We start from the raw sequence: 14,153 nt of genomic DNA on the forward strand, positions 1-14,153 counted from the left end.
GCACCAGTGCTAGAAGTTTTTCCCTTAGCAGTATCCATAGAGGAGTGGCTCTGGTGCCCTCTGGAGTGGTCTCAGGGCCATGATCCCTTCAACAAAAACTACCCTCAGTTTCTTTTGTCGCCAGTGATGGTGCATGGAACGTTCGCCGCTCTTATTAGCGTTGCTTATGCTTTGTTCGTACAAACCAGAGTTCTTGTCAAGTTAGTGTACATAGCTGAGTTAGTTAGCCCTTAGCAGTAGTTATGAGTTTTGTTAGTCCTGTTGGGCACTTAGATGGGGGACGGGGCATGCCCCGGTCCCCAGGCTTTAAGTCCTGCGATCGCTGCAAACAGCCCAGGCCCATGAGCAACCATCATAGTAGCTGTCTCAGGTGCCTTCGTGAAGGGCACATAAGTGATAAGTGTTGAATCTGTAAGTCCTTTAAACCCAGGACTAAGAGAGAGTGTGAGATCAGACTCAAAGTGCTCCTGATGGAACCGGCGCTCACTCTGGACCCTGAGCAAAGGTCTGACTCAGCACCTAGCACCGCGGCATCAGGGCGTAGTGCCCCGCCGGTGCCATCAATGAGCTGGCATTGATCTACAGCCCCGGCCAGGAAGCTGAAGAAGGCCGGCAGGGGATGGTCTCCTGCTCCCCACAAGGGGAAGGACAGGTCTGGGGATAAGCTAAGAACTGCAGCGGGCAGCTCATCTCCCCTATCAAGAAGTCAGACTTCAGCTCATGTCGTGAGATGCAGCCCACCCCATTCCTTGCCTGGAAGCCTGGCCTTCGTCAGCTTCAGGTGCTGTTGACAACTGAAGCTCTCCAGGCTGTGCAGGAGATCCTCACGCTGCCGGTGCGGCCCACATCGGCCTCAGAGGTGCCGAGACCTAAGCCCTCCTTGGGACCTTTCCATCCACCCCTTGTCCCAATGATACCATTCCCCATTGTGGAGGACATCGCGCCACCACTCACCTGCTCGAAGCCGTCGTGTCTTGGAGTTAGGGAGGCAGATACATCAGAGTCCTCTTTGGTCACCAGACCTTGGGCACTGGCAGCGGGATTTGAGGCAGACCTTGCTGGTTACCTGGCGCAGACGCACAGAGGCACGCGGTCCTTGGCAGGAACATCAGGACTGGCCATTTGTGTCACTGGAACGCCATTACAGATTCTGTGAATGATTGGAGGACTGTAGCCGTGGGTCCCTCCAATGATCCCCGAGACAGGTGTCACCGTATTCGGGGAGATCCTGCCCGACCCGTGATACCTCCAGGTCCCACTCCTCATCCCGGTACTGGTCTCAAAGTGCAAGACATAGATCGCTGGTCTCACGTTGCAGATCCGCCGAGTGCTGTTGGTCACCGAGGTCCCCACGGAAGCGCATGTTCTGCTCGGACTGGTCCTCCTCTAGATGCAACTGCGATTATCACCATGCACGGAGTTAGTGCTTCAGTGTATCCAGGTCATTGGATAGCAGTCGCTACGGATATGGCTCCAGTACGGAGTAAGGCTCCGTATCAGCAGAGCAGCCTCCCAGATCCTCGGTGCCTGCCTGCATCGTCGGTACCGAAGCCTTCGCTATGGCCCAGACCCAGTGGCTCGCCCTGTGGTACCCCTGGAAACCATGGGGGTTCACCCAGCCCTCCCAGCCTCCCCTCTCGGTGTTTAGAGCCTTGGATAGGCCTATGGCCTCGATGACCCAACTCCCTCCAGTGCTTGAGGCCCCAGGAGATAAGACCCCGCAAGTCTATGTGGACCGAGGGAAACAGCCTACTGGACCACCAATGGGTGATGTGGAACCCGCAGTACCAGCCGCCACCGCCGCCTCCTCATCACTGGAGGAGGCCATCACAGAACCCCCTCACTTGGTTCCTCAGGAGGATGCGAAGGCATGCCAGGAACTGTTGAAGAGGGTCACGTCCAACCTTGGCCTGGAGGTGGAAGAGATGGAGGAGCAAGTGTACTGCTGTTCGACATCCTCTCCTCCATAGGCCCTGCTAGGGTGGCCCTTCCCCTTCACTCATAGACTTTAAGGTCAGAAAGGACCATTATGATCATCTAGTCTGACCTCCTGCGCAATGCAGGCCACACAATCTCACCCATCTACTTCTATAACAAACCTCTAACCTATGTCTTAGTTATTGAAGTCCTCAAATTGTGGTTTGAAGACCTCAAGCTGCAGAGAATCCTTCGCAATGTGACCCGTGCCCATGGTGGCAGAGGAAGGCGAAGGAAAACCTCCAGCGGCCTCCTGCCAATCTGCCTGGAGGAAAATTCTTCCTGACCCAAAATATGGTGATCAGTTAAACCTGGCATGTGGGCAAGACTCACAGCCAGCACCCAGGAAGAATCTCTGTAGTAACATCGGATCCCATCCCATCACAGACCACTGGGCATGACTTACCTCCTGATAATCAAAGAATAATTGCCAAAGTTGTGCTGGAAGTTAGTACCCCATCATACCATCCCCCCATAAACTTATCAAGCTTAGTCTTAAAACCAAATATGTCTCTTGCCCCATATATCCTGGAAGATGGTTCCAGAACTTCACTCCTCGTAATGGTTAGGACTTCAGTCTAATTTCAACGTCTAAACTTCCTAGTCGGCTAGTTTATATCTATTGTTCTGTGTCACAATGGTACTAAGCTTAAATAATTCCTCGTCCCTCCCTAATATGTTATCCCTCTGATATATTTATGAAAGAGAATCGTATCTCCCTCAAACCTTCTTTTGTTAGGCTGAACAAGCAAGTCTTTGAGTCTCTTTCATAAAGAAGGTTTCCATATCCTTGATTTTTCCCTAGTAGCCCATCATCTGACTGTTCTTAGTTGAATCTATCCTTCTTAAACATGGATGAGACCAGAACGACGCATGCCAGTATTCCAGATAAGGTTCACCAGTGCCTTGTATAGACAGTACTAACACCTCCTTATCTTTGCTGGAAATCGCCTGATGCATCACTACAAACTGTATAGCTTTTTAACAGCCATATCACATTGGCATCTCAATAGTCATCGCCTGTGATCAGACCAATACTCAAGGTCCTTCACTCCTCTGTTACTTCTACACTGGATGCTTCCCAGCTTATGAATCAGTTTCTGTTGTTTTAATCCTAAATGAACCGTTCGCACGTTTCAACTATTAAATTTCTCGCTATTATAATTCCTCCATTTCACAAGGTCATCCCAGATCTTCCTGTATGATATCCAGCCTTCTCTCGTTAGCAATACTCACCAGCTTTTGTCATCTGCAAACTTTATAAGCATTTCACTTTTTGTGCTAAGACAGTAATAAAAAGGTATAGATAGATTTAGCCAAACTGAATCCACTGAGAACTCCACAGTAACCTCCTGACGTTCACCTTCAGTCGATCTGTGTGTCTCCTTACACAGTTCCTTATCCCATTTTCAGTTTTCAATTGATCACCATCTTTTCCAATTTAAATAATAATTCCCCATGTGGAACCGTGTCAATGCTTAAAAATTGAGGAAATAGATCCACTGCGTTCCTTTGTTAAAAATCAGTTACCTTCTCAAAGGAAGGAGATCAGGTCGATTTGGCACAACTACCTTTTGTAAAACCCTGTTGTATTTTGTCCCAATTACCATTGACCTAATCCCCTTAACTACCTTTCTCTTCACAAATTTTTCCAAGACCTTAACATATTACAGATGTCAACTAACAGACCTATAGTTACTTGATGCACTTTTTCCCTTCTTAAAAATAGGAACTAGTTAACATTATCAAGTCGTATGGTACAACCTTGAGTTTACTGATCCATTAAAAATTCTTGCTAAATGAGCTGCAATTTCGTGTGCCAGTTCCTTTAATATTCTTGGATGAAGATTATCTGGCCTCGATTTTGTCCATTAAGCTGTTCGAGGTTTGGCTTTACCTCAGATGTGGTAATATCTACCTATATCCTCATTCATGTCATCCTAACATTAGCCCTAACTCCTCAATTAAAGACTGAGCAAAGTATTTATTTAGATATTGGGGCCATGCTGATTATCCTTAACCTTCATTCCATCCTCAGTGTTTAATGGTCCCACTTCTTTCTTTGTTTTCTTCTTATTTATATGGCTATAGAACCTTTTTACTATTGGTTTTAATTCCCTTTGCAAGGTCCAGCTCTACATGGCTTTTAGCCTTTCTCACTTCATCCTTACATGTTCTGACCTCAATAAGGTAGCTTTCCTTGCTGATTCCGCCCATCGTCCTCTCCTTGTAGACTTTCTTGCTTTTTCTTAATCACCTCTCTGAGATGCTTGCTCGTCCAGCTTGGTCTACAACTCCTGCCTATGATTTTTTTGCCCTTTCTTGGGATGCGGGCTTCTGATAGCTAACTTTGACTTGAAGTAATTCCAGGCCTTCTCCGCCTTTAGAACCCCAAGTTCTTCAATCCAATCCACTTCCCTATTTAATTTCCTTAATTCTTTAAAGTTAGTCCTTTTGAAATAAAAAACCCTAGTCCCAGATCTGTTTGTTTATCCTTCCATCAAGTTTGAACTGAATTAGCTCATGATCACTCGAACCAAGGTTTTCCATACAACCATTTCTTCTATGAGGTCCTCCAAACCAAATCTAAAATGGCATCCCCTCTTGTTGGTTCAACTGCTTGGTGAAGAAATCCATCAGCTATCACATCCAGAAAAATCTGAGCCCTATTATTGTTACTAGCACTTGTCCTCCAGTCTATATCTGGGAAGTTAAAGTCTCCCATGATCACACAATTCCCATTAGTGTTTACTTCATTAAAAACATTAAAGAGGTCTCTATCCATATCCAAATCAGATCCCGGAAGTCTGTAGCACACCCCAAGCACTACCTCGGGGAGGCTCTAGTAGCTTTCTTTCGTAATGTGATTTTTGCCCAGACAGACTATCTTATCCATTCTATTACTTCTTTACAGTTAGCCTCATCATTGATATACAATGCTACTCACCACCTTTGCCTTTATTTGTCTTTCCTAAACAGCACATACCCTTCAATACCTGTACTCCAGTCATGACTACTATTCCACCATGTTTCTGTTATCCCTGTAATATTCAGTTTCGCTTCCTGCACCAGTAGCTCTAGTTCCTCTATTTTGTTACCTAGGCTCCTCGTGTTAGTATACAGACATCTTAATTTTTGCCGTTTGGCTTCACTGACATTCTTTACCCGGTTAGGCACAGACATTCTGCCACCAGTATCACCTATTAGACTGGTATCTACACTACCCTTCCTCCTTATGTTCATTCTCCTGCCCACAACTGTATCCTCTCTTACTTTTTCTTCCCTCTCACTGTTAAATTCCGGCATGGAGTTTACCTGGACATCTCCCAACCATCTCCCCCAAATTCCTAGTTTAAAGTTCTCTTAATCAGTTGTGCCAGCCTCCATCCTAGAAGTCTATTTCCCTCCTTACTCAGGTGAAGTCCATCCCGAGAGAACAGTCCTCTGTCCATGAATGCTTCCCAGTGGCCATACATCCCAAAGCCCTCCTTATAGCACCACTGCCTGAGCCATCTGTTGATCACCATAATCTTGTCACACCTTTGTTGCCCGTCTCTAGGAACAGGCAAAATCCCACCGAAGATCAACTGAGCCTCGATTTCGTTAAGCGTCTTCCCCAGTCTGGCATAGTCTCCCTTGATACGTTCCAGCAAGAATCTAGCTGTATCATTCGTTCCCGCATGAAGGACAATCAACAGATTCTTTTCTGCTCCCTTAGGATCCTTTTCAGCCTCAAGTCCACATCCCGTATCTTAGCACCCGGCAAACAGCACACCCTTCTGTTCTCCGGATCAGCTCTAGTTACAAGTCTGTCTATCCTTCTCAGTAAGGAGTCTCCAATCACGTAGACTTGCCTTTTCCTGGTGACAGTGTGATTCTCCGGTCTATCCTCTGCTCCCACTGGCTGCAAGTCCTCTTGATTCGTATTCACCCTTGTAATCCTTCACAACCCATCCCATATCCTCCTGGGGCTCATATTTGGTGTTGTCTCCATTGACTCTTCCCCGCTTCCTGTAGGACTAGCTGCTCTTCTCCTTTTTCCTTGCCCTCTCGCCTTCAGCAACCACCTGCTGTGCCCCTTCTTCATTTTCCAGCTCTGCAAACCTGTTCCTAAGCTCTCTTTCTCCTTCACTGGCTGTCTTTTTTTCCTCTGCCTGGTTCTCTTAGTCACATGCTTCCACTGTCCGCTTTCCTCACCCAGCAGTCTCCCCTCAGAATTCTTTGGCCCAGCTTCCATCTGCAAGTCTGAGCTTATCCCTTCAGCCTCTTCATGTCTTTGCTCCTCATCTGCTTGAATCCCCTTCTAAACTCAGCCAGAGTTTCCACCTGCATCTCCAGTCCTCGGATCTTTTCTTCCATCAGCTCTATCAGGCGGCACTTCATGCAGATGAATCTCTTTTCAGGTGCCCCCTCCAGGATCATGTACATGCCACAGCTTCCACATCTAGACATCCGCATTCTCTTTCACTGCTGCCTCTGTATTGGTCATAGTCTTCCCACATAAAACCTGTTAGTCCAAGAAACAGAAACCAAAACAAACCCCCAACAGGCACCAGAACACCGGCAGACCACCACCTACTCTCTTCACTAGGCTGTCAGTTTCTCTGCCTAGGTCTCCCCCACAAACTCCCACTGAAACTCCCGTTTACAGCTCTGTTTGCTGACTGCTGTGCCGCTGCAGCTGTCTATGCCGCTGCCTGACTGGCTGGCTACCTTTGTAAGACCCCAAAAGGGGTATTGAAGATATCCAACGCCTTGTGGCAAACCCTTTCCTCTCTGCACCCCATTTCCAAACAGGTAGAAGGTAAGTACTTTGTCCTAAGGGGCATGAGTACCTTTACTCCCATCCTGCCAAAAATGCCCTGGTGGTCGAGGCAGTTAACCACAGGGAATGCCAGGGGCTCCCCGGAGCTACCCCAAAAATAAAGACTCTAAGAGACTGGGCTTGTTTGGATGGAAAATTTATTCCTCGTCTAGCTTACAGTTGAGGGTGGCCAATCACCAGGCCCTCCTTGGCTGCTGTGACTTTAATATGCTGCAAACCGCAAGCAAGTGCAAGAATGCCCTCCCAGAAGGTTCCTGTAAAGAATTCCGGGCAATCTTCAATGAGGGCATGGCTGCTGCCAGGGCGGCCCTTCAAGCGGCGTCTGACGCAGCAGACTCCGCCGCCCACAGCGTGGCATCTGCCATCTACATGTGGCGAGCATCCTGGCTGCTCCTTTCCGGTTTGTCCTCCTAGGCTCAGCAGTTGATTCAGGACCTCCCCTTCGACGTCCAGGCCCTGTTTGCAGAGCAGGCAGACAACAAATTACATGGGCTGAAGAACTCCCAAACAACCTTAAAAACCCTGGGGTTCTACATTCCGGTCCCGGCATGTAAGCGGTTCAAACTGCAACTACCCCAGGGGCAAGGGAGCCAGCCCCGGCAGGACCCGTCACAGAAAATCCCCAAGGGCTATAGGCTGCACACGAGCCACCCTCTGTACAGTCAGGCTGGACCCACTCCAAGCAAGGAGCTAAAAAGTCATTTCGATGGTACGCCTAAGGGCGACCTACCAGTCTATTCCCTGGATCCGATTTTTCCCAATTTTTGGCAACCACCTTTCCTCCCAGCATGCTCAGTGATAACTTTGAACCACTGGGTCCTCAGTACGGTGGCACACAACTACACCCTCTAATTTATTTCCTCTCCCCCCCCCCCCCCCCCCGCTTCCATCATTAGGGACCCTTCTCACAAGAGTCTTCTCAAGCAGGTGGTTCAGGGGCTCTTACAGCTGGGGGCAGTGGAGGAGGTCCTGCCTCTTTACTGGAACAAGAGTTTCTATTTCCATTATTTTCTAATCCCAAAGGCCAAGGGTGGTCTGCGTCCCATCCTGGACCTGCAAGACTTCAACAGATACCTAAAGAAGCTACAGTTTCACATGGTCTCCCTGGCATCCGTTATCCTCTCCCTGGATCTAGGAGACCGGTATGCCACCCTTGACCTGAAAGTTGCATACTTTCACATAGTGATCTTCTCAGGACACACATGCTTTCTCTGTTTTACGGTTGGTTCGGCCCACTACTTGATTGTGGTCCTTCTGTTTGGCCTAGTTACAGCACCAAGGATGTTTACCAAGTGCATGACAGTAGTTGCGGCCTACCTCAGGCATCGGGGTATCCAGATTTACCTGTACCTCAATGACTGGTTGGTCAAAGGCAACTCCAAGCCTCAGGTCCAACACAACATCGCTGTACTGTAAGCCACGTGCCACTCCTTGGAACTCTATCGGTCAACCACAAACAGTCCACATTAGTTCAGGTTCAAAGAATAAAATTCACAGGTGCCAAAATATAAATATGAGTACATATAAAACCAGTGCAGGAAGAATACCATTAATTTGTGGAAGCATCCTAAATCTATTGAGGTTTCCACAGTGCCCCACAACAGTTCCTGTGTACATGTTCTCTTATGCTAGGGAAGAAGCTGGGAAGCCTGCCACCTGCCTGCAGGAAACATTTTCAGTGGTCAATGGCAGGAGACAAATCTCCTGCTAGCTGCAGCCACAACTAGAATAACAGCCTCTAGTAACCAGTGGTGAGAATTTTAGGTAATATAATTTCCAACCCACCCGTGTTGGGACAAAGGTAAAAATTCAGCGTCATACCCATATCAGGACTAGTGGAAAGTGTGCTAATGGCTGGATATAGCAAGCAGCTCCGTAATGCTTGGAGCCTCCAGGAAGTAAGATGGTCAGTGTAGTAGTAAAAGGCAACAAAGAATTTTAAACTTTTTTTTTTTTAAAGACCAAACTTGGTAATTTTACCTTCCCTGGTGATCAGTTAATCAGTGCAAAAGATTCCACCTGCTCTTTTAATTTTGAAGTCCCACCAGACCCTGTCTCTCTCTTTCTTAAATAAAGCTTTTCATATTTAAAGCACCATTTAAGTGATCTGGCATATTCCAAATTTGATGAATGGTGCAGGTACGCCTCTGTCTTAGAAAACTCAAGATTTGAATTTGAAATTTCACACTCAGCTCTGTTTCCGTATGTATCTGGTATTTGTCTGCACACTCAAAACGTCTGCCCATTTAAGCACTTTCTTATTGATAGGTAAGGCTATCTTCAAAGGAGGCAGTTCATAAAGATGATGGAGTTTTTAAGGCTCCTGCACCACCTCCCAAAGTGATAAAAACTGTGACAATACCTACTCAGCCCTATCAAGAGATAGTAACTGCATTGAAATGTAGGAAAGAAGACAAAGAAGTAAGTATTTTCAGGACATTTTTAAGGTAATTATTGGTATTTCTAATATATACTGAAGGAATAGTGTCAAAGTGAGGCTTTAGCTTTCATCATTAAAGTTAATGGTTTTATGTCTGATTAGTTGAATGACCTAAATTGTCTTCAGTAAAATATTAATTAAAATCTGTTTTGTTTTTTAACGATAACATTAAATGTGTTAATTTTTGTAATCTATCCCAACAGCAATTTATTGTGTTCAAAATATATTTGTATCTTCCAGTTATACACTGTTGTTCAGCATGTAAAGCACTTCAATGATGTAGTGGAATTTGGTGAAAATCAAGAGTTCACAGATGATATTGAGTACTTGCTAAGCGGACTGAAGAGCAATCAGCCTCTAAACACACGTTGCCTTAGGTGAGAGATATTAACATAAAATATCTTGTATGTATATATTGTATTCAAAGGAAAAAAGTGAGTTAAATATATTTCTATTAAATATGGAATCTGACTTTTAAAATGTTAGTAGTAGTTACCTGGAGTGTCTGCCTGGAACAATAATAACAAAAAAAAAAAAATACATCTGAAAATATTGGAGATGACATTTACAGAATATCATGAGTATGAATGTATAATGTGGTGAAGGATAAAAGAGGATTTTGTGCAGTAAAATTACATCCCCAAATTTACTATTGTACTGCTTGATGACAAAGATTACACTTTGTTAACTTTTCTTTGTTTAGATATGATTATAAGCGAGGAAGCATCTATCCACTGTTCTTTAAAAGAAAATTCAGTTTTTAAATAATTATTTATATATGTGTAAAGCATCCCCAGACACTTACTGACAGTGATATTATAATATCATGCTGAGGTTTCCTTCATTCTGCCAACAGTCTGTTCTTTATTTCCTATTGAGAATGCTATAGCCAACACTGGTGCTCACTGCAGCTTTTGCAGGCCTAGGGTTAACTAGCAATCCTTGTTAGAATTCTGACAGTGTAAAACATGAATATTAGATTATAATCAGTCTTTTGTTAAATTTTGCTCATCTCTAGATTTGCATCCTGCATTGTACAGTTAAATCCTGTTCTTAACAAAAATGAAATTAGATGTATAAGTTCTCATGTTGAAGATATTTATTCATGATTTGTTTTCTACAGTTTGTGGATCTAAAAATACCAAAGAGAAGGTTCTATAGCGATATAAAAATCCCTTTTATTTTCCATACTGGTATAATTCTTTGTGTACAGCTGTGGCAAAACTGCAGTTATTGTAGAAGAAAATCTTGAACTGTAGATTTAGATGACAGTGAAATTTTATTTGGCATCCTGAGATGTATCAAACAGCTACAGAACTTTAAAAAGCAGATATTAAATGAACTGTTTTCTCCAGGTAACTCAATGAATTGCAGTAACGTTGATTGATTTAACATAACTTGCAGAAATCTCAATCCTCCTGTTTTGTGTTGTTTATATATGCAATTATGTAAATAAACAATATAACTAAGAATTTTAGAATTAAGTTATTCACATTAGGGATGCAAAATGTCAACCAGTGAGCATTAGTCTTACCAGTTAACCCGCCTTAACCATTAACCCCTGGGCTGGCCAGCCGACCCCAGCAGCCCTGTGCCAGCTGGAGCAGGCCCAGCCCTAGCCGCTTAATCAGATAACTGTTTAAATATTTTTAAATGGTTAACTTTTTAAACTGTATTTACATCCCTATTCACATTCAATACACAAACTTTCAGAATTCTTTTAAATCTTGTTCTTTACTTCTAAAGTTATGTAGGGCCTAACTTGTACTCATTGGAGGAAAGTTCAGTCAACGAATTGCAAGGTGTGCGTTTCCAAAGAAAACGATATATAGGGGTAATGATAACAATAGACTTAGGAGAATTAGAAGCCTTGTTGTCAAACTGAACCTCTTTGAATGTTTTTGCTGTGGATTGGAGACTGTAAAAGATCTAAACATGATCTCATATGATTTTTAAAGGTTGCTTTGGTTTTATAGAGGATTTTTTTTATTTCTCTTGCACCTTTGGAGACATTTACGCTTTTAATTTTTTATTATAAAAGTAAGAAGGCCTTAAAACAAAATTGAGTATAGCGCTAAGAAACTTCACACATTTTAAAGGAACACTTTTGTAAAACCTAGATAGGCTGTGCTGGATGCACCTGAAAATTCAAACAGTCATAACTAGAGCTATGAAAAGCACACTTCAAAAAAAAAAAAAAAAAATTGTCTATGAGGGAAGAGAAGGAACAAAAACACCCCCAAATCCATGACTACCCATTCTAAGCAGGCATTTTGAATATTGATACAGGAGGAGAGGATCTGGAGTAAGAGAGGTGTGCGTACCTGATGGTTTGGTGGGCAGAGTCCTCTTTTTTTCTCTAGTTCAAAAGTGATTTGGTTATTCCAAACTTTCCCCACCAAAATCCAATCAGTCCTCCTTCTGGCCTCAGATTAGCTATGTGAAACTTTAAGATAAATTGTTATTTCACAGTATTGCATGGGGAGGAGGGATTACAAATAGTTAGGCATATAATAGAAACAGTTCTTAACTTTAACCAGGGTGTCAGTTCACAATACACTTTTCTTGATCCTCTTCACCAAGCTGGTGTGTCTTACTAGTGAAGGTTTTTCTTTCTACTAAAAGTTGTTCCTAAAATACTTGATGTTACCCATTTGCAACCCTATTGTAGCTAACATTAAAAGAAACCAGATGTAGCCCAGTATGAGTAAGCAATTCTAAAATAAAATGCTACATATCTTCACCATTAGAGATTGGCGATAAACGTTACAAGAATATATATATTCTTTTTAATCAGCCCACAAATAGTTGGATTTTCAGATTTACACACGTTAATGTTAGTTAGACTTTTTTACTTAACTAGCCTTTTTTTAAATAAATGTAGTCACTTTCAGACATGTTAATGCCTGTCTGTTTTTTCCAGTGTTATTAGCTTGGCCACAAAGTGCGCCATGCCCAGTTTCCGAATGCACCTGAGAGCACATGGAATGGTAGCCATGGTCTTCAAAACACTGGATGACTCCCAACACCACCAGGTATTCAAAAATTTCATGTATCCTATGTAATTGGTTAGTTTCAACGCAAATTGGGATTGATGTACATAAATGAATGGAGATGGTAGAAATATAGAAATTTATTTATTAGGTTTTTAGTATAGATTGATTGCATTTGTTTAGCATTTTTCTGGAATTATTGGCCCGACTTTAGAAGGCTATATGGAAATATAACATGGAAAATTCAAGAGTGCATGTGTTCTCTTGCGTGCAATCAAAGATGACAAAAACTCTTGATTTCTCTCTGCGCCCACCCCCATCCTTCTCCACACACTTTTTTGAGGCTTGATAAAGCTTATTTAAAATTCATAGCCTTAAAAACTTTGGTGCTGAGTTTAGGTTTATGATTTCAAATCTTTATCCATTTTAAGTTTATTCATTACATTTAGTTTAAAAGTAGTACTTAGAAAAGTTAACACTAATATTCTATTTTTCTTTCCAATTTCATTGTAGTAACAATAAAGAATAATCCGGATATTTATCTCCAAACTTAAACTCATCAGTGTAAAAATAGCTTGAATGTAGATACTCCCCCTTTTTTCCTTTGTAGTTGTCTACAGTGTGTGCATGCTATGCTAGTGTTCTTAAGCAGTGCTGTAAGTTATAGAGTGGCACAGCATTAACTACTAATGGAAGATCTTCTTGAAAGAAGTCAGCTACCCTAACCAGTGAGATGAAACTGAAGCTATACAAGTTTTCCTGTTCCCCCAAATGTCACAAGTTGGGTTCAACTTCAGTGGAAACCATTTCTAAGACTTGTAGCTGCTGTTATTTTTTTCCCCAAGACGTTTGTGGAGAATGCCATGAGGAGGGATTGTTACAGAAGCTGATTTTGGAAACATCCATTTGATCCTTTGTGTAGTTAATAAATCTTGAAGTCCAACCAGCTGTTTCTTTGACCTCTCTTGTATGTTTATTTGACAAAATACATGGGAGAATAATGTTGAATTTGCTGCCTTCCGGCAAGTAATCAAATAGTGGTCATGAGAGGCATGGAAATGCTAATAAGTACATTTTAAAGTTAAATAAGATCTCATTCCTTTGTAGTCATGAAACTGAGGGTAACCAAACACAGGCCATTTCTGTGTGACAGGAAAGTTGTTGAGAGAGTAACTTGGAGCTCATTGCTTTGGCAATGCACGGTAGGCATGTGCAATAACATCATGTACTATGTTGTCTTTAACCATTGCCATCACTTCTTTATTTTCAGATGAACTAAAACACTAGTTTCAAAAAAGTACTTGTAATATATGATTGCAGCAAAAAACCACAACATTTAAATTGTTACTTTTTTCCAGAAATATATTTGACCAACATCCACTTTCAGTATGTTGAAAAGTTAGATTTTCATATAATGTCACAGAATCATAGAATATCAGGGTTGGAAGGGACCTCAGGAGGTCATCTAGTCCAATCCCCTGCTCAAAGCAGGACCAATCCCCAGACAGATTTTTGCCCCAGATCCCTAAGTGACCCGCTCAAGGACTGAATTCACAACTGTGGGTTTAGCAGGCCAATTCTCAAACCACTGAGCTATCCCTCCCCCCGTGTCTTTTAAATGTATTTTAGACATAGGAACTAAGACATTCTAAACAGCTAATTTTATGTTTTTGTCAATAATTGTGTGATATTCTGTAACTGAACATACATATTTATACTTTAATCCTGCTGCATACTTCCTCACTGCTGTTGCATTGAACATCTGTGTTTCACTAACATATTTAATTTTGTTCAAATGATTAGAAATAGATTTTGCCCCCAAGTCTGAGCAAGAGCAACGCAGAATTCAAGCCCATCCAAAAGGAAATGGGGAAACAGTTACTTCAAAATAGGAAAATGGACTTACTCCTACTATATG

General features: G+C 42.8%; 1 protein-coding gene across 1 annotated transcript in view; it reads left to right on the forward strand.

Moving 5' to 3' along the window:
• WAPL (WAPL cohesin release factor) overlaps positions 1–14,153 on the forward strand; it is a 119,607-nt gene that overhangs the window by 82,374 nt on the left and 23,080 nt on the right. Inside the window, exons 6-8 of the mRNA XM_032776734.2 lie at positions 9,071–9,223; positions 9,483–9,619; positions 12,166–12,277. Of these exons, the coding sequence (XP_032632625.1) occupies positions 9,071–9,223; positions 9,483–9,619; positions 12,166–12,277 (402 nt within the window). The remainder of the gene's footprint in view (positions 1–9,070; positions 9,224–9,482; positions 9,620–12,165; positions 12,278–14,153) is intronic.

This window comes from Chelonoidis abingdonii, chromosome 15 (genome assembly GCF_003597395.2).
Source record: "Chelonoidis abingdonii isolate Lonesome George chromosome 15, CheloAbing_2.0, whole genome shotgun sequence".
NCBI lineage: Eukaryota > Metazoa > Chordata > Testudines > Testudinidae > Chelonoidis > Chelonoidis abingdonii.